Here is a 26,957-nt window from a genome sequence, read left to right as displayed (position 1 = left end):
GGGGAGGAAGCTGAACTTGGGTTTAAAGAGCTTTCTGGTAGTCTGTTTCTCTTGCCTTTCATTTTCCCTCTGATCCCTTTCTCTTCTCATTCTCCTATGTATCTTTGCCTCTTCTTCCTCAAGGCAATAACCCCTACAGTCAATATTCTCTATTTAGTGCTTGTCCAAACCCTTGTTACTTGATAAAAACCTCAAATGCCTGCTTTACAAACTAGCTTTTCACAGCCTTCTGGTTCTGTATGCATCTCATTTGAACCACAACAGAAGTCGTATGTATTTTCCATATAATTTCTTCCCTTGGATTTTTTTTTTTTTTAGAGGAAGTAGGTTAATGAGTTCTGATGTATTCAGTTATGCCAGATACTTACTCAGCTGGAACATTCACTGCAGCTGATCAAATCTCTCATTCAGTTATGGTCTGAAGTTATTTTACATAGGACTTCCCAATGTTTTAAATCCTTAACTTAAAAAAAAAAGAATTTAAGAAGACTCCATATCTATTTACATTGATTTAAATGAAAAAAAAATATCACTAGAGCACAATCAGGAATAGCAACTTGATATTTACAAAAACAATGAAAGAACTTATTGCAAGTGTAAACAAAATTTTACAGGGCAGACAAAAACAGCTTTAAAAGAATAACTGCTTTCAGTACAAGCTGAAGTCAGTACAGTATAAAATCTGAAAAACAACTTTCAGCTCTAGTTAAGATGCAAGAAAGTTCTTCAATATCATACATACCCACCCAGAAAAATACAAACAACAGATCTAGACAACTCACACAGCCCTCATTGTACTCAGGAGAGGACAAAAAAAAAAAAAAAAAGAAAAAACCCCAAACCCAAAAAACTGAATTAATTCCCTCATTTTACTCAAGTATTACAGCCTTTCCAGAGAGGTTAACCGTGTTTGCTCTGGTTTATTTGGCTATTAAATGCAAGATAAAAGATGTCTAGATGAAATGTAAAAGATTGTATCTTATTTTTAGGAAATAAACAGATTGGAGAGGTGTGTTCCCGCCCGGCCAATCGCGAGGCTGTTGTGCAGCTCTGCCACCTCTCCCGGCCCAATCGCGGCTCCGAAGGGAAACTCGTTTGGCTGTTTGTCTGGGCAGCGCTGATGATGAATGGCTGCTTCAGGGGAAGAGATCAAGCTGTGTGGTAAATCTTTCTATTTGTTCCATCTGCTTTTCTATTTTAAACAGCTGCAGTGATCAGCCTGGCACCCTACATTAAGTACATGTGAATTTCATAAGAGAAAACATTTATGTAAGTGAAAACATGCCTTAGATTTGTCCTCCCATTCTCAAACTGAACACGGGAACTTCTGCAAGCAGCTGCGGAAATTAGCTACTATTTTGTTTCTACCTTCCAGAAAAGGTATGCCTAACATAGCTTCATTTTACAGCTTCTGGAAAGTCAGCTTTGCAGTCATAGCAGATTTCAAGATGAAGGCATTCTCTACCTTGCTTCCTCCTGCTAGCCCCACTTCACAGTATGTTGTGTAAAATGGCACAAGTAATACGCAAGCAGGGTATGTTCATTAGAATATGCCCTTCAAATACAGAAAAGCCTAACGTACCAGCCTTACTTATCTTGCAATTGTGTGAGGTTGTGCTAGCGTAAACTACGCCAATCCAGCCTGGCTCCAAAGGTCACCATTTTAAAGGAATGCCTTCAGTGCAGCCCATTACCGATTTCTAAGCTAAAGAGACTGGCAAACATACGGAGATGAGCAGCGGGGTTTTTTTGTTTTGTTTTCAAAAACCATTCTCGACTTCAGTTAAGCCCAAGCTCTCTGGCCAGATCCCAGTTTGAGCAGAATCCTGCTCTCCCTTATACTTTCAGTAGGTTGTTCTTTGGGTCCTGACATTCTGTGCAGCACTGCTGCGTTCTGCTGAACAGCTTCCTCCTTTCTCAAAGCCAGCTACATTTCAGTGGCCAGAAAAAAAAAAAAAACCACCCAAACTGACTTGATGAGACTACTTAACCTACCCCCAAATTCAAATGGTTTAGGATTCTAAGGAAAGAAAATGCAAGTATGCGTGGATGCAAAGGCTGTAAAATGTATTTTTCCACCTCCTTCTACTGCTCATGCTCTGTTTCTCTCCCCTAACTTAAATTCAGTTTCTTTGAACATTTGAATATATTTAGCTGCTTCTGAATTAAAGCAAATTAAGAGTGAAATGGCAATAAAATGAAACAGCAAATAGCAGCACTGTAGGTTGTCCACATTATCAAAAGAAATTATTACCTGTCTTAGGTGAGATATCTTTCACCATATTCCATCTATATATAATTTTCTTCATATTAATGTTATAGTATAGGAGTTTCTAAAGTGCAGTAGCGTATAAGAGTTAATTGGAAGTATTACAGCTTCAACTAATGATAACGTCTATAATTTTATCCTTCCAGCTTTTCACATAACTTAGAATTACTGTAAAGTTCCATGAGCATTATTTCCATTTTACAGATAAGCAAATTGAAATGGGGCTGCAATTTATCAAAGATCACACAGCAAATCAGAGGGTGGCAGGGCCAGGAACAGAACTTCTCCGTGCTCCCAGGCCAGGCCCAGAACTGTTATGTCCCTTTCAATATTACTAAAGAAACAGAATGTACATATTGTGGAGAAGTGCCAGAGGAAGATTTCTTAGTAAGGAGTCTTGAGAAGTCAGAGAGAACACTCACGTGCCAAGTCCTTGAGAGATCAAAGTCTTAATTATATTTCCGTCCCCTCCTTACAACAAACCAACATATAAAGTACCTTTCAACAGAAGGACACATGAATGTGAATGTAACAGCAATTTGGCAAAGGCTTCAGAAGTTAAGATATGATCTGAAAGGCTATCTACAGTAGCTTTGATTAGCAGAATTTGAAGCTGACAAGCTCATAGATTCATTGTAAAACTTCACAAATACAATGACTGAACAACCATAATCCCAGTGTTAGTATCTTAGGAAGAACTAAAAGTTATATTATTAGAGAAGTGTCTATTTGTAAAGTTTGTATTACTTCATAAGTTTTATTTTAGAGAAGATTTTAATCTTTAAATTGGTTTTAAGATTGTTAGAGAAACTTAGCACCTTTAAGAAGACCTCCAGGACAGGGATTGTCATCTTCTGTGTACAGATCAAACTGGAAATTTTGAATAATATTCTAATGGTAACACAATACACATTTCAGTCATGCTACCAAGCAGTTTTCTTTTGGGTCACCAGTAAGCACTGGAAAAAACACTGCAGGAAGCCTCTGCACAAGCATGTTGAAAAAGATATGTCAAAGAACCTAGAAGAAAAAAAAAAACCAACCCTATACTATTACACTTACCTGCTTTCAACTCTTAGAGCTGTATCTTAGATTTATGCAAGTATGAATAAATTGTCATACTCTGTCAAGGAGCTGCAAGACTAAATTGTGACTTCCCACAGGGTGACAGTTTTTCTTTCATTTGGGATTTCAGACAGTTCAACATTGTTTGCTTTATTTCCTCACCACCCCCGCCCCCACGTCCTGCCTCAGCAGTACCACCTTCTATTTTGCTATCGTGCGTCACAGGGATGCGTTGCTGCAGCCCCGCATCCTGCGTGATGCAAGTGTGTGCAATCTGGAAGGGCTGTTATCAATACAGGCCCAGCATGGTATGTGCTTTATAGGCACACAAAGTTAGACAGATCCTGTCTGTACCGTCAGTACAGAAATCAATAGCTTCATGTAGTAAGTTCCAGTGGAACCAAACAGATGTTTAAAAAACAATGTGTTGATTTCATGAGACATCAGTTGGCAGCATGAGATACTGTAGGAAAATAGTGAGATGATGGCAAAGTTGTAAGCAAGAGCAATGAGAAAACTTGATGAGAGATTAGGAAAGGGGAAAGCTGGAAGGAGTTCAGTTTAGGATATGCTAACCATGGTAGTCATCAAGTGCAGGTATTAATTTGATCTATGCACAGACAGCTGAGACAGAAAATGGAATCTGCAAATCAGACACCAGAGATGGTCTACCTCAAAAAAAAATTCATAGGCACAACGTTGATGAGTTCAGTGGTGTAGAGTAAGTGTAAAAAAGGCTACAACAATAATACACTGCAAGTTTTAGTAACATGGACATAGAGAATTTGCACAGAAATGCTAGTTAAAAATCTGTAGTTAGCCTAGGCATAAAGACAACTATTGAATGGGATTTCCCATTCATGTCGCTTTCATTTCCAGATTCTACCAGTCTAGCATTTGAAGGTTCCACTCCTCCTTTATGATTGCTGGCTGTAGAGTTTCATGAAATGATTGATTGCTAACTGCCGAGTATTCTTGTGCCTTAGCAGGATATATGCTACTTCATTATAATACTATGATTTTACTTAGCAGTTGGTACAAGATAAGCATTAGGGTTATGATCCACTACTTGATTGTCTCAACAATCTAACACTGAATGAACTTCTTTCCTCATGCCATTTGGTAATCGGACTATTAAAAGGTTAAAACAGGCAAAAAGGTTTCAAAATTTTTTCTACAGAAACCTGCATATCCCACAGGGCACTTTTCAAGGATGAGAACACCAAACAATCACCCAGAGTGCCTAAATGCTAAAGCTATATTTATTACGTTACTATTAGCTATACTTTTCCTCACACCTTTCTCTATTGCCCCACAAAGCTCTAACTTACTGAAAAATATTGCTTTAATTTTGAATATATTCTCAAAGTGTGCCGGTGAAAGTGAAGTAACACTTAACAGGCTTCAGAAAAATCCTCCTAACTTCTTAAGCCAGAGGTGCAAACTGCCAGACTGTTATTATCCGAGAACCACATCTCAAATTCTTCTGCCCCAAGAAGGAAGAAAAAAATTACCAGAAGCAATGGGATTGTTAGAGTTTAGACCACCTCCTCATTCCATGAAAGCCTAATTCCAGACTCAAAGTGACTGTTTTCCCCTTCAGCTTATAACATAATTCTTCTAAAAGTTAATTCTCAAAAAACAGCACTTGGATAAGGCAAACTGTAGGAGTCCAGAGAGCTTGTTACTCTTTCTTTACATTCTCTGCTATTCCTGGTCTCTGGTCCAGGCACAGGTTGGTCTATACTCACTCAAGCCTCTATAAATCACCCCTTTCCCAACCAACCAGTTTTAATAACCCAGAAAGCCTGGCTGAGCAGGCTCTTAGGCCCACAACAGAACAAGCCACTGTGGGATGGATGAATTTATTGAACATACAGAGTTTAGGCTGGGGAGACTCCCAGATCTCCAGCAGGGAGAAATCAAGCACTACCAAGGGATCATCACACAAGCACAGTCTCGCTACATTCCACTTTGCACAAACTGCTGCTTCCCCTGGTTCCACACGCTGTGTGTAATAATCCACAGTAAAGGACTGAATGGAGTCTGTCCCTCCTTTCAAGGACACTGGTAAATTAATCTTAAAAGGAAAGCTACCGGGTTTTGTTTTCCTTTGTTTTTGTTGCTTGTGTCTCCATTTGATATTTTGAAGATTAAAACTTCACAGAAGAGGGAAGGAATCACCACAAAGGAAGCCTGCTAACCTGACAATGGGCCAACCTTCAGTTTTATGCTAGCTTTTCCAGAAACAAAACCCAGCCAAACAAACAGCGCCACACCATTTTGAATTTCCATATTCATAACTCGAGGTTTCTAACGTTCACAGAAACTTTTACAAGTAGGAGGTCACTAAACAGCCACTCCAGGAATTGTGTAACTAATTCGTGTCACTTGGAGTGGGGAGAAAACTATCAGCCCAGTCTTGTGGGAAAACAGGGAGAGAAGTGGCCATCATCTGCCATATTCTTTAATCTGCTGCCAACAGATTAAACCAATAATTGTCTACAGCACCACTTGATGTTTGGCATTTGCTACATTTCCTTCCTTTCCAAAATCTTTTAAGAAAAATTTTTGAAGATGATGGAATATATGCACTTAGCATGCAGGCATGCTTTAACACAGAAGGCAAAGTAAACATTAATAAGAGCTGTTACCAGAATAAATTTACACAACTGCAAACAATCAATTTACCAGTCTTTCGAGTTAAATCTTGTCACTTCAGCCACAGTAACTGACAGTACACTCCCTGCTTGACATGCTTTACACAGCAAATCAGATAAGTAAGTTGTTACAGATGAGCTACTCTGAAGTTGATGGTGATTTAGTTATGTGCAGCTGTGTGAAGTTACCCTAAAATCAGAAGGCCCGAGTGGGAAGGGAAGTGTTGCAGCATAGCCTGGGAGTTCAGTCAGCACAGGCTGCTGACTTGGTTGCTTGCTCTTCAGGTTGGAGATTTTCACAGTGCCGCTCACAGAACCTCTGGCCTTTCATGATGCTTGTGACCATCCACTGTGAACAAGATTCAGCTGCACACAGGTCTATGTTTGAATGAAGTTCTATTAAACAGAGTTGAAGCACCGTGTCACTGAAGAGGCATGTATTTCAGCTCCTATTGTTTGATATAATTAGGGGATGGGGAAACAAAAAGGCCTCTGCACATTTAATATATGCTATTATGTCATCTAGTTGCATGTTTGCTAGAGGCTGACTTCATTTGGCTTGAATATAAACTTGGAAGAACTTCAGGTTCTTTTAATGGTAATGATCTAGTTCCTGTATAGTACAGTCAAGCGAAAAGGCTTGGCATGGGAAAACTTAAATAGCAACAAGACTACACATTTCTCTTCAAGAAGAATTTAGGCTTCAACCTATATTAAATCCAGCACAACGTACAATACTTGTTGACACTACTTTGCTCTTCCTCCAGACTGTCCTGCTGGTTCTGTAACCCTATTTCAGCCACTTAAGTTGCAGTAGTGCAGATTACACACATCTTGTTGCACTTAGGTTTTGAAAGCAAGCTGTGAGTCCACCTGAGACCAATTATTTCCTTTCCAGGTGCCAAACTCTACTGTGAAGTCTTACACAAACAACACTGATACCTTAAATAAATGTTCTTCTCTTCATTTGGAAACTTCTAGATCAGAACATTTTTCTCCAATACTAAAGATAAATAAAGAGAAAACTCACAAAAAGAGACACCCAGTTCTGGTTCAAACCTCCACTAAGAGCTTGTAGAACCATTCAAGTATATAAGGAAGGATGAACCTACAGTGCCCTCAAGTGTGAGGGGATGTGAAGTGGAAGAAGTCTGGAGATCTACTGGGAAGATCTACTTTCCAAGCCTTTGGAAAGGACTCTCACTGAAGAAAAACATGCTTACTTGAAACAGGAAAAAATTAAATAGGTCTTACACATTTTGGACAGACTATGTACTATAAACAGGTGCAAGAAACAAATTATGAAACATCTGCACTTCAATTGCCTTTTCAACTCACAACTGCCTTGTGAGCTGGAAGTTTCATGTTCATTCTCACCACAGGGACACAACAAAGGCAGTTTAGTTATCTAGTGTAGAAGCCTTTAAACAATATTTAAAGAAATAAAGTATCTTAGTGGGGGGTCAAATTTTACACTGTAGATACAAGTCCAATGATGCTCAAAACAACATTATTTCCTCAATGCCTGGATCTCATAGCAAAGAACACACTTCAGTCTACAACCAAGGAACTCAAAAGTTGTATTTCTACCAGTTATATAAAAATTGAGGAGGGTAATGCACCTTACCTAGCATTCACACAAACCTGCAAGTTAAGTTAGGTTAATTAACCTAAATTAGCCAACAGAAAGCACCGAAGACAGGAATGCATCTTCAGTCTCGACTCTCACTGTGCTGGAGCTTTCTGCCCACCACCAAAAGGCACCTGCATCTATTAAAAGATCACAACCTCAAGCCCAGAGACCAGCGCTCTCACCTCAGCGGTTAGATCACTTAAGCAAGGTAGAGGCCAAGTTCAAGTCATTAATAAGCCTGAGGTGATTTCAGCTTCTCCTCCCTAAACAACAAAGTTAAGCTATTTAATGATGGCAACACTGTCAGCACTTCCAACTGCACTAGTCCTGCTTTACATGCAATCCTTAAGGTGTTCACTGGCCCAGAAACGAGAGTAAAAGCTAGTCCAATTCTCTCATCTTGGGAGCCTAGGCATGTAAGAGGCACAACTTTGAATCACCTCAGGCTGAAAAGGTGCTGAACCCAGAGTCCTCACTCTTTGGGAATGCTCTAACCACTAAGCTATTACTCAGGAGTGGGAGGGGTAGTGCTGGTTTGTTTTGTGCAAAGCCCATCTGATAGGTCTTCAATAAACATGCTCTGAGAACACCATGTTCTTCTGCAAGCTCTAAGATGAGATAGAGAGGGAAACGTTTAATCTCTGGATCCAGAGTAAGCTTGAGCATAGGCGTGCATCTCTTGCCCCCTTTTAAAACTGAAACACTCTTATGCATGGCTGAACATCTCGTGAGGTTCTGCCCAGCTGCTCGCTGACTTTACCTACAGGGTTAGGCAGATCCTAAATTTTTAAGCTCTGAGTTGGGACATAAACACAAACTTTCTGAACTCAGCTATAGTCTTTGAGCTGCAGAATTGTCCTTCAGTGACTTTCGGAAAACCAGGACCTTTGTCTTGCTGAATAATTGTAATTAATTCAATTATTCAAAGGAACCCCTGTGTTGCTGACCATGAGTGCCACAATCTTAAGATATCTTATTCAATTTAAGAAAACAAAACACCTGTAATATAAAACCACCAAGTTTGAAAAGCAACGCAGTCTGGTAATACCAACTTTCAACTTTTAAGTTTACGTTTGACCTGCCAACCTAGACAATCCTACCATTATATGACTACGGGGAAAACTTTTTTTGTTATGGTTACCTCTTCCTGCAGTGCCATCTGTTGCAGAACCTCACTTCTTTTATTGTATTTACTGAGAGCTGTGTGTCACAATCGAAGCAGAAACAAACTGGTCAATGAAAATACTGCATAGTAAGCTCTGTCACAATCATGATCTAAATGTATACGAAGTGTCTGAATTAGCATTCAGATCATCTGTAGGAGGCTGTCCAATGCATACACAGAGCTGTAAGTAGTAGTACAGTACTGCATATGAAAACTCCTCAAAGACATAAGCCATGTAACTCTTCCATACATATAGTAAGGGAGCTGGAGCAGTTTGAAGCATATTTTCATCTTACTAAGAGGCCTTTTTTTTTTTTGCCACTTTATTTAATTGGAACTACCACCTATGCTCTGATGCATTAGAGCCTGGTAACTTAGGGGATACAGTCTGTTGGGTCATTGCTATAGGCAGGTAGAAATAAGCAGAGCACCCTTCCAGCTGGAGGAGGCCTTGCCATCGAGTCACACAGCAGGAGAGAAGCTAAAATCCAGCACAGCAGCCAGAAGGTTTCACTGTCCAGGGTCCCTTTTAGCATGTCTCCGCCAGTCCTTTGGAATAGACCACAGTCACAGAGCAAATAATCTAGTTTCTTCTAGCAAGTGTGGACTGGCAATGACAAAGAACTATGTTTTCTGCAATCTTTCTTTATAATAATGGACAATTAGCAGTATTTAAATAGATTTTTCCAAAGCTTAGCCTGGACAATGCAGTAGTTTTACTCTGCTTGTAATAGGACAAAAATACTAAAGCAGAAACAGCACCACTACCACACAACACATGATTTTACTTTAGAGATAATATAACTCAACAGAAAAAATATTTCTTTCTAGAGATAGCTTAAACACATTCATTAGTTAAGTTTTGTTTAATATGAGCTAAAAAGCTCCAAAACATTAAACATCATCCTTCTCCCCCCAACTAGAATCTACTCTTCTGTGATCTATCCACTTAGAATATTACTTAGTTACCATATGCTAATTTAAAATTGTTCATTGGCAAGTTTTTAATTAAAATTAGGAGTTATTCACTTAATTTCTCTGACAATTTTATTTCCTAATCCTTCTAGAAAAAGATCATTCAGAAAAAGAAAAAAGACTGATTATGGTTATTACTTTCTTCTGGTACCTGTGCTAGTATCTTCTGATTAGATCAGGGAAAGTCTACACCATGGTCAGCAACAGAAGACACCAACACATGTACTCAAAAATCTAATTTCATTCATAGAGCTCAGCTTTTTGACCCCAGCTATTTCAACTACTAAAATCATGTCTCTGTAGCTGGGTAGGTCTTTTGGGTTTTGTGGTTTTTGTTTTGTTTTTAAATACGTGGGAATGTATGTCTCCTGTATTTAGAAGTGGTGAATTCTTGCTGTATGAGCATTACTTTGGCTTTGTTTTTTAAAGACACATTATGCAAAGTCTTGATTAACACTACAGAAATCAAATTTGAGAAGTTTCAGTTGAAAATAAATTCCTTATAAAACTGAGATACTGAAAATCAGGAAATAAAATAGAAACAGGCATGCAACTTGAATATAGTGACAAGCATCCACTAATATGCAAAGTGCTACAACGACCTGGTTCACCTACTATCACAAACTTCTTATTCACGTTCCTCTTTTCCCTTCCTGACAACTGTACCACTCATCATTGCATTCCTATCTAGACAGATAAGTCAGTCAGTTACAATTATATCATTTTTAAGGAAAACTAGTAAGAAATCATCACCAACAAAAAATACCTAAAAAATATGCCCCATCGCAAGAAGCTTTCATGTTACTATTCTGTAATTAGAAATTGCAGAAGACAGTAACTTAAGGACAAAAGTTTCATTTTAAAAGAGAAATAATTTTTGAGAATAACAGTTGTCAATTCATAGTGATGTTACTTCAAACAAATCAGAAACTGGAAATAAAACATGAGACATGAAGTCTCCCCCAAGTGTTCCTTCAAATTCATTACATCTTTCTGCAGCAAGTGCATTAGCTTCAGTTCATTTAGATCCCTACATGTTAAAACAAACCTGTGTAAGAAACAAAAGGATATGGGTACTATCTGAAGAAAATGGTTTGCTCCAGTATAGCTGGAAATCTAAAAACCCTGCTATTCCCGATTCCAAGAAGCCTGGCAGGGTTGATCTCTAGCAAGTTGTCATCTCAAGACTGCTACCTGCTATCAGACCTTTTCATGTGGAATGCTGTGAAGCACGCTCAAGCACGTGAGCAAGAGTTTGCTTAAGCTAATATAACTGTAAGCACTGGCATGGACCTTATCTATTTACTGCTATGGTAACTGGCACACCTGGTAGCTCACAATCAGTGAGCCAATTTGGTCCTGAAAACACTGCAGCTGCGTTCATATGACATTACATTTAACCTTCTAGGCCCTTCTAAAAGGGTACACCACCACACAAATATAAGTCCTGGGCTTCCAGGCTCAATATGGCACATCCAAAGCTTCATTCGTAGATCTCTCTGTTCACAATATAACTTCTCAGAATAAGAGACAACCATGACTATCAGCTTGGCACAGTGGTTGGAAACCTTATGGCCACAAAAAGTCTAGGAAACCTGAAACCTGTAAGAGAAAATGCACAAATGTACATAGCAAAAGGTAGTCCTAATAATTTTTTGAAGTGGAACGATACAGCAAAGTCTCAAACCAACCAGCACACAGCCTCAATGCTGCAAACACCTCTGTGCTTCACTTTACCAGGCACAAGCAGTCCCGTTAATTCAGGGCTGCTCCCAGTAACAACATTAAGCAGTTGTTTTTTCAGGATAATGTTAAAACTGGCTATTGTACACACCATTTTTAATAAAGTATATGCTGGTTTATTTTTCATCCATAATTCTTTGTTCATCAGATGGTAATCATAATCAGAGGGTAATAGTAATTGCCCTCAGTTAACAGTTCCCACTGCAAACGTGACAGTAGGTGACCAAAATGCTACTGCTAAGACAACAACTACTCCAGTTCAACATTTAAATCTTCAAGGAAAAGAAATAAAACAAACCAATGTTTACCAATGTAAAACAAAACCAAATAAAACAACCAAAAACCAATAAGCCATCCACAATCTTCTAATTAAATAGATTTGTTTAATACGATAATAAGGGACATAGGGATACAAACTTTTCATCTGAATAAAGAATAAATGCTTTGCCCTTGTGGCACAAGAAAATTCTGACCTATTTCTGTAGCACAACACATTTTATTTCCACCCTCCCCCCCCCAAAAAAAAGTCCCAGTAGCTGAACTTTAAACAAGCTATATAAATATGTACTTCATCCTAGTTTTCTGAAGTTAATGTATTTAGAAGTCTTCTAAAAATGAAACAGGAGATAAATACTGAATATTATGATTGGCAAAATTATTTTAGCATGTTTCAGTCTTTACTGAAGTCCTTGTCCAGCTCACCTCATTAATCTAAAAACTGTATTACAACTACTTGGATAAAATCCCTCACCCCACTTCAGAGGGCCTTAGAAACTTCCTCACCACTTTGGCCTTAATATAAAGCACTTTTGCACTGAGGCAAATTAATTTCACAGCAGCTGGACAAGCGGTATTTTTTCCAAACTTGAGGAAGTTCTAAAACCTCAGGTACTTATTTCTCCATGTGACATCCTGTCAATAAGCAAGACCTTCAGGACTAAATAATCTGTCCCACACATTTCCTAGACTTATTTCCACTACAAGACAGAAATAATAATAAAAAAAGAAAGATTATTGTAAGACATTTCTAGAGCTTTAGAATTTGCTTCAATAATGACAGTATCCCCTTTAGGACACTCTTCTGCAGATGACACTGGATTTCCAACTCAGCATACTCTGTGAAGAGTCATTATCCTATCTAATTAAGTGAAAGAAAATAACTGCCACAAGGACATAACAACAGTTTCTCTTACATGTTTGCTTATAATAATCAGATTGTTGCAGCAGAATATTATACAGCATGCTGGTTCAATTGTTATTAACTCTAACCTTCAAAATTGTTAATAATTCCAGTAGCTTCTTAGAGCAAGCTTCCCCTTGCCATCTCAAAGTCTCAGCGTTCAATACTTCCTAAACAGAGCTCAATATTCAGAAGCACAAACTATATATGAGGTATCATTCATTTTGAAGAGAAAGTAGTTTACAGATTCTATAATCAACATTAAGACTGTCTTAATCTCTAAGAGATGGACTGCTTGATTTCAGTGAGCATCAGAATCTACTGTTGCACCAGATAAAGGAATCATGTCTCAAATGAGGCTATTAAATTACATTATCTATTACTTACAGAAAGAGAAGATATTTTGCATAATTTTATCCCTAGTGAAATCCCTCCATGCTATTTCAAAATTAAATAAATAATGCTTGGCTTAAGAATTTAAACTTAGTTCTTTGTTAGATTGCCTGCCTCTTACCACATTGTATATACTCAGTAACAATTTACAGCACATGCTCTTTCCAGTTTGATTTCCACTGAAGTTTCTTGGACATTCTGGACAACAAAGGAACTCAATGCTTTTTACAAGTCCTACCTAGTTGGATTATCTACTTTGTTATTGTAAACAAATATTCAAGTATTACATAGAGAAAATATTTAAAAATTAGTATTTGTTTTGCTGCTGAAGTTATGAAAACACTCACATGATGATACACATTTGTAAGTTTGTTTCTGTTACAGAATGGAGAAGGTAATGGAGAAGGTTGGTTGCCTAAACCAACTACATACAAAGAAAATTGGAGGTTTTTTGTAATACAATTCAAGTACATAGTCTTTTGGAAAAATGATACCATACACAGTTAATGGCCTAACAGATCTGGCATCAAATGAACAACTTTCACCATTTGCAAGGGAACAGAAGATCTGTTTTGATTCCAAATTTGCCCAGCTCTAGACAGCAAGGTAGAGCAAAGCCCACTATGAAAGCCTATGCTCAACCCTATATAGATCCATTCAGTTCAGCACTAGTGCAACCAAGGTGAGACCGTTACATCCAAGGGGCTACTCACTGCATCTTTACTTGGCAAATCTAGAAAATGTTTTGTAGTAACCCAGAAGAAAGAATATCTTTCTCTCTAGCCCATCCCTCCACAATAACAAGCTATTTAGCAAGTGCACTGAGGCAAGACTTAAGCCATTCCAGACAGTGCCAAGTACCAGCATGGCCAGACAGATTTCTGCTTTGGCTGGATGGCTACTGTGTGAGAAACTGGGAGAACACAGGGAAGGTCACTCCGTCAGATTACCACTCTGGCATCTGGCCCACTTGATCTCCCGACCAAGGCATCTTTCTGCCAACTTCTGTGTGCAAATAGGAAATAAGAGATGCGAAGTATTACTGCTGCAGAATCTCCACATGCAGACCAGACGTCATCACACAGGACAGAACCAGGCAGAGGATGACCTGGGATAAGTTTGCAGCAAAGCTGTATCTTCAGTATAAGGTAGCAGACTTTCACTGGACCATACTGCTTTGGCCCTCCCACGCCAGCATCCCTGAATAAAGTGCAAACAGGTTTACAACTGCCAACTGAAACAGGCCATCACAAACTAGGCTTAAACGGGGCTGGCACCAAGTAGTGGGTTGTCATGGCTGCATTTGCACTGTTACTCTGGTTTATCAAGAGGTAAGCACTGAGGCATCTACATAACCACCTCTGAATCACAAAGCTCCCAAACAGTCCTCAGGACCATTTAGTCCTGAAATTAAGAGGAGATGTTGCAAGGATTTGGGGCTATTTCTACATTTTGCTCATGTACTTCAGAGAAAGCTTGTCAGGTTGTATAATAAGCATTTACAAGGACCCTCAGAAATTTCTGATGAGCTGAACCAAGATGAGCTAGCTGTCTGAACTGACTTGAAAAAGCTCAAGTGCCATTTCTGGGGTGTGGACACCAAATGGTCCACTTCAAAGGCTATTTTGTCCAAATTCTTCCTCCATAGTCAACACAAGTCTACAGATAAAGCAAATTTTTCATCTACAGTTAACTATTAAGTTTTCTGAGGGAAAAAAATAAATAATGTATTTTGACCAATATTTGAACTTCATGCCATTTCTATTTATTTAAATAACACTGTTACTGATGTACAGATGTCACTAGAGTTCTGTTTGGAAGTCTATCAATATTATTACTTAAAATCCAAGAATCTTTCTTTCCTGACTGAACACACAAACTGAAAGGAAGAACTTCTTGCCTTGCTTCCTATGTAAGGTATTTCTCAAGATGGAACAATGCCCCCTACATAAAATCTGATATTGTACCTCAGAAGATGTGTTTATTCCTGAAGTCATATTTAAACAGACAATGTGTGAGTGTACATCTAGAGAAATTCTCAGTTTCCCAATCCCACCAAGAAATAGTTTAAAATATTGTATGAAGAGCTGAAATAATTCTTTGTTAAATGCTTTGCATTTTTGTAGCCTCAGGACATCTTCCCAAGTACTTGTTTTAACAATTATTTTTTGAGGTAACAGCAAGTCATTCAATTTCCATGTGAGATTTTTCAGAATCTTCTTAATCATCTCAGCATGTTTTTATGCACATGCATAAAGATGTATTATTACTGTGAACCACTTTTGAGCCACGTGGTTACCCCCAGAAGGTCTGAGATACAGGAATTGTACCTCCCCCAAAACATGCAAATCTGTGACACACGTTGCACTGCTGAACCCTCTAACTGAAAGGCTCTGAAAGGAGGAACAGAAGTGTAAGCCACATACATGGGATGTATCACTATAAAATTATCTTTTGCACTGGAAGCACCATGAAGCAGCCATATGTTCCACTGCCTTGAGCAGTAATGATTTGTACGCTGAATTCAGTGTGTATGAAGACTCTACTTACCCCAAATCTCTTTTACCAGCATAAGCAAACTTACTAACTCTAAAAGGTAGAAAAAAACCCCAGAAAACAGTTTATGCTTCAGTATCAGATATTCAGTAGAGTTAACTACTACCCTTAGAATCTAAAATTTCAAGATACTTTACAATGTGCAATACAAAAGGTATCTTCTGCATTAAAAACCACATCTTTCATTCCTAGTGAAACCTCACTGAAAACTTGAATCCTTTAAGAGGAAGACCTGATGCCAAGTAATGAAAGAAAGAGAAGCAACACTTGACCTTCCCAATTTACACATAATCTTCTTCTGACAGATTGCAGGCAACGTCAGGCAACCACAGTGGCCGTGTTCTGAATAGTTAGAAAAGCAGAACTCTAGAAGTCAAGATACCAATATGCCTTCTAAAAGCCAGACAAAAACATTTCCATTTGGCTTCTTTTCTTGTGTCCTGGAACAGAACAGTAGCAATAAAAATGTCAGAATTAAGCTTCTCTTATAGGACACTATTTATACATTAATTTCTAGGCAAACATAAGCAACTGTTATAAACATACCTGTTAAAAAAATAATAATAATGTAGGTAAAGCTACGATGCTTCTAAAACCTTTTCTTGTAACAGGAGCAGGAAGGACAGAATGGACACATGAAGTAAGGGCAAATATCTAAAGAAATCTTGTCCTGATAAGGACTTCTCTTCATAACATGATGAACTCCAGAAAACACTACGTGCACTACTACTGTTAAATGGACATAAGTTTACACTCAGCATTGATTGGAAAATCAGAGAAATAGAAGCTTTAAGGAAAGCTTTTTCTTCTCTTCAGTCTTTTACATGGAAATCAGTGCAAATCTAGATTAGAACTAACATTTAAATAAATGGAAAATTCAAACAAACAGCATAATCTGAGTGGAATGTGTTGTTGGCAAACAGGCTGCATTTTAAAGCTAAGTTTTGTTACACCAAAACACCAGGAACAGTGGAGGCTCAGCAACAAGCTGCAATGGAAAAAATCTTTCAGAAAAGAGGTTTTCCCTCCTCCAAAAACAAAACAAAAAAAAGCACACAGGAAAGGCTTTAGGGCTTCAACTAAGTTTCCATTTTCAAGTTTGTTCCTCCTTTGAACAAATATCATGTAATTCCATGTTTACTCTCTAGAAGTTAAGGAATCCTTCACTAAAATACCTATTTCAGAAGCACAACTGTTTAAAACCAATTCAATAGCAAACAAGAATATCTCAGGGAAGAAAAATTTAACAAAGAGGTTGTTAGATCTCAAGTCTCCAAATTTAGGCTCATAGAGCCAGTCAGATATTTAGGTAGACAAAGGACTTGCCAGGAAAGACCTGCAACTGAGAAAATCTTATTGCTGACTCTAGAAAGCATAGAAAAGTGAAGAAAAATTATAGTTTTTAATAAAAAAAAAAAAAAACAACCACATTTTCAGAAGGACTGTCCTTTCCTTTAGCACAATACCTGGATTGAAAGTAAATTCTTGTAGTTGCACAGAAGACTTGCATCTGATTAAATGACGTAAGTAGCTATATGCATTCTAGAATCACCTCTATTTTTAAAATACCAACCCAATGTATTTTGGGGTACTATTCTGACACTAGTACACAACACTTTTTCACTTGGATGATACTTTTGACCCAAAATGCCTTGAAAAAACAAGTTTGGTTTCTACATAAAGGTGAATTCAGGAAAATGGTTAATTGTTTACTGGGTTTAAATAGAACTAAACCAGTTCACCTTCCCAACCCAACTTTTGGCAGCAATCTAACCTAAGCTTTCCAGACGAAAACACAAAGGAGAAAAAAAAAAAGTCTTTGGAAGCATCAAAAAAGTGGTAAAAAAGATGAAACCCACCACTTAACTTTTTGCATGTAATTGATGTATGTAGGTCCAAGTGAAGATTTCCATGTTTCACTTGATTTTTGGAGAGAGTGTTAATCCTTGCTTCACCCCCACCAATCCCCCTTAAACTGTAAACAACTTACTGGAATAGAAAACCATACTGACAGCAAACCATATTTTTGGAAATTTAAACACTCAGCATCCACAGGAAAATATACTCAAGCTTTCAAAAATATTTTTCTGTCCCACAATGGTATATTCAGTACTTTTCCACTATGTTTATTTTAAAAGAAGAAACCCTGAGCGGAAGAAAAAGTCAAGAGTAAGATGACAAAACAGCAAGTATCTCTTCAGTGCTCACTTTGCACTTGTCACAGTGAGACTATGTAGTTTTCTTTTAAACAATATACTTCGGTTAAGCTTATGGAAGATGTATTATTTTACATAACCTAGGAGTCCTTTATTTTTTTTTTTTACTTAATACTTTGCATATCGTATCCTAATTTCTAAACCTTTCCAAATTCTTAGTGCTCTTCACTTTGATTGAACATCTCAAGTTGCATAAAATTTCTCCATATGTGAGCAAAAAGGATCCAAATGCATGCCAACACCCCAGAATGAAGACAGTTATTTACATACCAAATGGGGAAAACAAATTATGAGTGTTGGGGTTTTTTAAAACAGAAATAAGTTGGCTTTTTGGCAACTTAAAGCTGAGCAGAACTTTTAGCAAAATCGATGCAGAAAGGGGAAGGATCACTGCTACCCATACACATTAGTATCAGAGTGAAAAAAATAACCTAAGATAAAGGATCAAGTTAACAGTCGAACACACAAGTGTAGGCTGGAAAGGATCATCTCCAGCTATGAGGTTAAAAGAACAGCCAACTTCTAGAATTACATCTCAAAAGACAGGCAGAAGAAAAAAAAAAAACAAACCCTAATACAGAACTCGTGTGACTTAGCAACTGCTAGATCAGGAGAACAGATGCTTTTATTTACAAAATGCATTCAAGCTGAAGCATTTTTCAGTTCTGCAGATCTCTAGATATTAGCTCCTATACAAAAAATATGGAAGCAACCCTTTTTTTTTAATGTATGCCACTAACATGCACCCTACAGTTGCTTACCCTATTAGTAAATTACAAAAGATGAGGAAAACGTTTGTCAATTTCTTCAGTTTAAAGCATTTCAATGCAGTCAAAAAATCAGTATCAACCAAGCCAATATTACCAGATGCGTGCTTCACTCTTCACTTCTTTTGAAAATAAAAATTCTAGTTATCATATCCTGAAAAATCAATTCAGCAGAATCACATAAACCCATAAATTTACAGATTAAGTTATCCCAAACAATTATAAGAAAGAGTTGACTAAGCAAAGCTCATTTCCATACAAGAAGAATGGCATACAGCTGGCATGGAAAATTATGGAAAGGCTCCAAACACAGAAACAGCATTTGAAGTGACCCAGATACCCTACTTCACCGCACTTTGAGAACCTCCACTGTTTTCAAGCAACTCTTTATTCCAACCCAAAGACATTCTCAGGGTCAAGCAATTCTGCAGCTGACAAGCTTGACAAAAGAAAATTTCCCTTCGTCTCTCTCAACAAACAGACTGGAGCCTTCGGAAAGGTGGCAAGTAGGCTGAAGAAGGGAGAAGTCAGTAAAAGCAACCTAAGGACTACTGACAATTTAAGTTTTTAAAAAAAATACGTTCACGCCTCTGCTCAGAACATTCTCTGACATGGCAAGATTAAGTCTTGTCCCTTAACTTCTCCAACCAGCCTTGTCACACATGTGATACAGACCCATCATCAGAACATGTTTACAATAAATACTGCAGAGGTACAGTTCTTCCTGTAGGCTAGCAAAAGGTTGTAAATAAGACTAATCATTTAAGTGCATTATGTCATTACTTCAGTATCTCTCCCAATATTCAGAAGAGCAAGAGTATCTGAACACCACAAAAAAAAACACCCTAACAGACAAATGTTTTCTAAACTAGCAATCTGGCAGGGCAACATGCAGCTTCTGAAGGGAGTACCCTACAACACATAATTAAACCCATTCCACCTAATGGCTAGAAGGGACAGAACATACTTTTGCTCTGAAGCGAACTCACAAAAAAAGGGTGTTTTCATCCACTTTACATAAGAGTACTATGGGAAACAGAAACCAAATTGGGTATTGGAAAGAGACTAGTCAGCTTCCAGATGGATCAGATTCACCACCACCACTGAGGATACTCCATTTAAATTCAGAGGCTTGAACAGACTATAAATTTCATCTGACACACCTTTCCATGGTGACTGACCAACAGTAAGCACGACAGAGGAACATTTTTATCCTACATAGGACATAGTCAAATTAACTTGGACAAAAAAAACCCCACAATCTAACAGATCTGCCTAGCTACAGATTTCAAGACTAAAGTTACTTCCGTTGTGCAGGGAGGCTAGAAAGACTAAAGACAAAGTTATGAAGGCTTTTATCAAAGATTACACCAAAAGCAGTTTAAGATTTGGAAAGTTAGCCAGTCTCCTGTAACACTAGAGTCATCAGGATAAACCACATGAGAGCAAGGAGCATATTTGAGTTTCACTCTCACTACTCTTAACAAGCAAATACCACAGAGCATACAGAAAGCAAAGAGACAGTGAACTCTATTGTGAGAAAAATCCAGCAATGAAACAGGAAAGTAACTCCTATTTTATCCTTTATGGACATACACAGGGGAACTATTACCTCCTCTCCTAGCAGAGGCTTTATTTGTCACACATGCTGTGGCAGAGGAAGAGGACAGGATGCCTGCTCTGGCTGTGACTAGAAGTCTTCTCATCCTTTCTGGATGCTCATTTCATTTAAATCTACACAAGTATTTTGCTTGGACTTGGAAAAGTAAGAGTATTGCATTCTATGTCCCCTGCCAAGCAAACCTAGGTCACAGGGAGTGCCCGAAGGTTATAATACAAGAGGATATATATTTGGCTGCTGACATGACCCCTCTCTTACTATGTGCCATACAGCCCCATGTGCCAGCTGAGATCCTGTTACATTTATCCACCAGAACCGTAGGCCTAAGAAAACAAGGAGGTACCTAAAGTCCTCCCAAGCCCACCTGCTGCTTTTCAGTGAGGCAGAGCTTCCAGACCACAAGTTCCAGTGCTACATATCTGGTAAATACAGACTCCAAGATTAAAGGGGGAGCACTTGGAGGGCGCATCCCTCCAAGCAGTTACCAACACAAAACACAGAAAACGAGGCCGGAAGGCAAAAATCATGCAGTTAGCAATGTTCTGCCTTTCCCAGGGAGAGACCAAATAAGCATATCACTCCTACCTGATGTTTAAGAACAGTTTAGACAAAGAGTTCTAGTGATGAACGTCACTGGATAGTCTATGCCATTGCTTTACTATCCTAATCCTTGAAATTTTCCCCAAAATGTCTAATAAAAGTCTTGTTGGAATTTAGATAAACGCATCATTCATTCTAGCTCATGTTTCCTTCCTCTTTCCTGAAGTCTTTCATACCCTCTGTCCCCTATTTATTTGGGAACATATTAACTAGCATCTGTCTTAGCTGACCATACCACCACCCATTTCTTCAAACTTTCTTCACAAAAAAAAATAATAATCAGAGGTCTAGAAGAAACAATATAAGCTCACATTAACTATTAACATAATTTTAAATTCTATGGCTGTTCTCTGGTGGTTTTAGCCTCCCTCCCAGCTTGTAATCTGCAATTCAATAAGCACAAAAGTTTGTTAATCAAGATTGTGCTGGACAGGACTTTCTAGAATCTGTACCGAGTACTTGATACCTGACCTTGCTTACCTTCTGGAGGTGGTTTTCCAGCTAATTTTACTCACTGTACAGTAGTTTCTATATCATAATTCCCTAGCTTGTTAATAAGAATATCATGTGAATATTGAGGACTCTGATATATCAACATACTAACATTACATCATCTCTCTGCACCACAAGACCTGTCACTCCATCACAGAAGAAGTAGAAATGCTGGATTTAAAATAATTTATCCTGGGTAAGTCCATTTTGGCTGTTGCTCAATTTCTTTTTCTAGACACCAAAAATGTGATTCATTAGGGATCCAGTATTTTTTCTTTGAGCTAAAGTTAAAATCCACCAGTTTCCTCCTCATCCCATCCCCCTTAGCCAATACCGAAGAGGTATGCACCATTATTCTCTTTGAGTCTACTATTTCCTCCACTATCAGGTCTGAGATTGCTTCAGCTAGTTTTTTGGGGATTTTGTGGTTTTGTTTTTATTTAAAGCACCCCAGAATGAATTTCATCAGGCCCCACCCCATTGAAAAATCTGTTGCTTATCCAAGCAACCTACAGTTTTTTCCTCCTAGTCTAGGACAAGTACTGTTTATGCTTTTATCATGGCTATTAACTACACTGGCTGGATTAACCATTTCAGAGAACATTTCAATCACCTCAGCATTAGTTGTTAATCCATCAGTCTGTGGATCTTTTATTTCTTGCTTTCTTCCAATATCCCTTTTAGCTACATCTCATTATGTATTTGACTGTCCCAGTTTTGTTCATGCATCTTCATGTGCATCTTCAGCAACATACAGTTTCCTGTTTTCTGTTTCCTTCTTGTGTTTACATCAATAGGGAGCAAAGTTCTTTTTTCATGATGAATTTTCCCCTTCAATGAAAGTGCTTGGTACTATCACATTATTTCTCAATGAGGTTGAGAGCAATTTCTTTCGTCCTTATACTTCCCCCCCAGTCAAGCTTTATATGCGAAATTCTAAGCTTTTTGACATTTGTGGGTTTAATTCTACTGTTTGGTCATCTTTTATCCTGTGTAGGCTAACATCTTCTGCAGAACCTGCCTCCCATCTAGGCGTTCTCTTCATTAATCTAAAAGACTATTTCTATGAATTTACATACCTCAGCAGAGCAGTATGTTCTGCTCAGTCTTCTCCAAAGACACTGGATGGTTATCAGAGATTTTAACTAGCAAATCTCATACTTTCAATGGTTCTTCTCCAGCTTCCAACATACACCTTGTCTTTATATTCCTGTCACATATATCTAATTGACCTGATTGAAACTGGGCAGAATACTTTGGATGATCACGCGTTAGGACTTTCCACTGCTGTTCACTCCCCAGTATGTTTGTGTTGGCGCACAGACCAGCACACTAGGTGGAATGACCTGCTGTTCTGCAAGGTCATAAGCAATATGCAAAAATTATTTTTTGCAATATACACGAAATACCACATACGCAAGAATTTATCTAAGCTATGATATATTTCAAGGTTTATCTCAAAAACCACTTAAATATTTTCCATACGCAAACATTGAAACTCTTTTCACTTGGCTAAAGCATTGCAATTTAAATATCTTTAAAATATTCAAAAATATATATGGCAAAGTGACTTTAACAACCTTGCTTTTATTAATAAAAGCAAGAAAGTCTTAATTAGAAAAATGGGGGCCAGTTTGCTGATACTGTCTTTGTAAGAATTCTTACAAAACCAACTTGTCTAATCTAAATAAGCAATTAGATATATTCTTTTATGCTAAAAAGATACACATAGTATATATAAATACATATATAGCCTACAATAAGAAATTAATTATCCTGAATATAAGTCAAATTAATAGGAATTTACATTATTTATTTTTCTAGATTCAGATACAAGCAATGCTATTTATTAATAATAGCATTAGTAATACTATTTATTCATATTTATTAATAGCACAGAAGAAAGTTGCACACTTAGGATTCCACCATATTTCAGAGGAATTTTCCTTCAGAAAAAAAAAAAAGAAAAGGAGACTATAACAAAGGCGGGCTCAGAGGGATGCCATGCTGACACAGGCTGCTGCCAAGCCTGCAGCTTACACCAGCCATATAATGCATTCTACCAACTTGCTCCAGACACAAAGCTGCAAAAACACCAGCAGCATAATTGCTCATGCCTAAATATTTGTTGATTACCCCAACAGGCAAGAGGGCACTAGTCCCAGAAAAAAATAGCTATCAGACCACATAGAAAATTCAAATTTTTAATTTCCTCACGGACCTATCCTGGATGCAGGGCAGAAAGATGAAGAAAGCACATTTTACAACTCTGTTTCACTGAGGGGGAGAGGGGGCAAGAGTCCACACTCAGACTACTAGTCTGAGTTGGACCATCACACAGGAGAGGGAAGAAGGACAGCACCAGTTCCCAAGAGAACCTTTGGGCACAAAGTTGCCTTCTCCTACCCTGGGCTCTGTGTCCTTTAAGAACTTGGCAGAGAATAAGGCTTAGATGGCATAATGGTACATATTGCTGTGGAGTTAAAGAAAGATTGTTTCATATCCCAAAACAGGGAGATAAAGTATTACAAGCGAGTCCTTTCAGTACTGATAGTGTTCTGAATAGGATTTCACATTTTTATAATGTTATTAAGCTACTTACCTTTAGAATTACTGCTGAAAGCCATGAGTTCTATGGGATAATTATATTTAATTTAATAATTTGCTTTATCTGCCATCTTCATTGCAGAGATTTAAGTAAAATTCCTCTTGGCCATGAAATCAACAGAAAACCATTTCATGCCTGACAATAGTCTGCAGCATCCAAAATGGAATACTTGGATTAGATTATTTCTTCCACAAAAGCGGATCCAAAGATTACAATGCAAATTTTCATTTATGAGTACAGTCATAAGAACTACAACTTGCCACTCTACATTCATACAGTACTTCTCTCTTAGATCTTCTTCCTAAGAAGAAAAGCTACAAAAGCAGTTTTAAATATTTTCTTAAAGTAACATTGTATTTGATTTTACTTTAACTTGTTGTTGCACCTTTAGTGCAGCTGGTGTGTATACACTTGGTTTCATATCTGTTATGTCTTTCACATCTATTTTTATTAATCAAGTCAGCTACCACCGTGGAACTTGAGCTTGCATTTGCTGTATCAGGATAGATTTATTTTCTGCTAGAACATTTTGGCCTATTTAAAAAAGTTAGTAACAAAGTTTCTAAACAAGACTAATAGCAGAACATGCCAATAACATAATATATAAAAACCTAAAAGGGAGTCATCAGACCATGTATTCTGACCTCCTCCAAGACTTAGGTGAGAGATCACCACCTGTTTGGCCTTTGAATAGCCTCTGATAACTTGTGACTGATAAAAGCAAGTCTTCCCTTAGCACTCTGTTCAGGGACTCATCATTCTCACTGGTAATGGTCTGTCTCACTTCTCATTCGAATCTTTAACAGGGAAAATGCTGATGCAAAGATGCATTGTTGTTTTCAACTTAATATTCAAGTTGGTAGGGTTTCATTGGGTTTGTTTGTTTGTTTCATTGCTTTGGGCTTTTAAAAGAAAAGCAGTATAGCTGTCAAGCCTTTCACATAGATCATTATGTTGTATTTATAGCTTCAACTGGCAAAATCTGTTTTGAGAAAAATGCACCATACAGCCCAAACTGTTTAAAATAAATTAAGTTATACTGTATTTATCACATTGCATACTATTGAGAAGTTATAGAGAATAAACAAAGCCCCTCTCTGCTTGAATAATCCAAGCCCAGAATTCCTCTGAACCATTTTAGAGTAGGACTGAGCAAAAATGGACCTATATATAAGTTCCTCTAAAATATATACATACATATAATATATATAATATATATGTGTGTATTGCATATATTATAATATATATACATATGTTTTTATAGATATGTTATTTTTCCCCTAGATTCCCCTATATTAAACCTACTAATGGTCAGGAAGAAAAAAAACACAATAGTGGGAATCAGCTAACTCCAACCATAGCTCTATGTATTCACTTGTGATTAAAAGAAATACCTTAATTTCCTTTTCCTACTCTGCAGCAAGTAATATTTTTAGCATTGCTGCTGGACTCATTGATACAAGCCCTGCACAAAAACTTTAGGTGAGCAAGAGAATTGCAATGTAACTATAATTAGACTGTAACAGTGGAAGAGTACAAAGTAACATTTATTTCTGTTAGCATAAAAGGTCAGTAGATGTAATCCTCTGTTGGCTAGACCCTCTACGAGCTATAAAAAATAGTTTGGATATCACAGATGCCAGTGGAAAAACTATTTACCAACAAAAAGGGAATTCTGACAGGCTCTGCTTTATGACTCTTGAAGCTCATGCAGCTTTTAAAAGCTAAAACACTTGCCATACCGATTTATACGTTTAATTGGCAGCCCTGCCTGTTTACCCCCAAATCTTTCCTACTTTTGTATTGAAGCAAACGGGGTAATATCGCGGCACCGGCCTTACAGACCAAAAAACTAGAGCATTAAGCACTTCCTTCGGGATGGCCCCCAACGACTTGCCAGCCGGTCCATCGCCGGACTGAACTCTTTGGGTTTGGTTTGGTTTTTTTCCCCCTTTGCCTTTTAATACCGCTTTTCCCAAATGTTTCTTCCCGAGGGGCGGGGGAGTATTTAGCATGTATTACGGGAGGACTAAACCCGATCAGCCGGGGGATGGTGCCCACCCCCTTGCACGGCTGGAAATCGAGGGTGCCCTTGCCGTGGGACGGGACCGGGAGAGCCCCGCGGCCGCCCGGAGGGGCGGCCGCGGGGCTCTCCCGGTCCGTCCCACGGCGGAGGTGGGGTCTACCCGTGCTTACCTGCACCCGCCTGAGGATGGCTTCGCTCTTCTCCCTCACGTCGGGGAAGGGGCAGCGCTTGGAGAGCATCAGCAGGCGGGCCAGCACCTCGCTCAGCCCGTCGCGGGCGGCTGGAACCAGGAGCCCGTCGGCGGCCCGGCTAAGCGGCACCGCCGCCAGGGGAGCGATGGTCTCGCTCCGGCGGAGAACGGTTTGCCCGATGTTATCCAAGGCGGCGGCCCGGCTGGCAGCGTCGCGGCTGCACAGCCCGTCCCAGCGCACCTCGCCTTCCCGCTCCTCCATGGGGCCGACCGGCTGCTGCTCTCCCACCGCCACCGCCGCCGCCACCGCCGCCTCAGCAGCCCCGACGCGGCCGCCCCATGGCGGGCTCCCGCCAGCCGCCAACCCGCCCACAAAGACGACAGACGCGGCGGCGAAGGGAGAGACCGCTGCCTGCGCCGCATGAGGGGCAGGGCGGGCGGCAGCTCCCTCAGCCCCGGCGGGCGCCCCCGCCAACCGCCGCCCACCGACGCCGGGGCTGCCGAGCCAGCGACGCCGCTGGGGTTTCGCCTCTCCCGGCGGGGAGCGGGGCAGCCACCACCCCGCGGCGCCGGCTGCTGCTCCTCCTCCTCCCCACCCCAGGCATGGAGGGAAGGGGACGGACCCGGTCCTGCCTCTCCGCCGGGGCTCAGGGCGGCCCCCTCGGCCCTCCCTGCCGGGGCAGGGCCGCCACAGAACCCCCCCTCAACGAACCCCTCCTCACCGCGAGGGCAGGCACGGGCAAGCCCAACGACACGACGGACGCGCCCGCTAGCCAATCGTCTCTCAACGTTCGCTGC

General features: G+C 39.2%; 1 protein-coding gene across 1 annotated transcript in view; it reads right to left on the bottom strand.

Annotated features, from left to right (window-relative positions):
* Positions 1-26,875, bottom strand: part of SESN1 (sestrin 1) — an 83,499-nt gene extending 56,624 nt beyond the window's left edge. Inside the window, exon 1 of the mRNA XM_014964471.1 lies at positions 26,140-26,875. Coding sequence (XP_014819957.1) covers positions 26,140-26,421 — 282 coding nt within the window. The 5' untranslated portion in view covers positions 26,422-26,875. The remainder of the gene's footprint in view (positions 1-26,139) is intronic.
* Between the last annotated feature and the right edge of the window lie 82 nt (positions 26,876-26,957).

This window comes from Calidris pugnax, unplaced genomic scaffold (genome assembly GCF_001431845.1).
Source record: "Calidris pugnax isolate Ruff unplaced genomic scaffold, ASM143184v1 scaffold219, whole genome shotgun sequence".
NCBI classification, from domain to species: domain Eukaryota; kingdom Metazoa; phylum Chordata; class Aves; order Charadriiformes; family Scolopacidae; genus Calidris; species Calidris pugnax.
The sequence above is the reverse complement of the archived record's forward strand: the minus strand, read 5'-3'. Positions and strand labels throughout refer to the sequence as shown.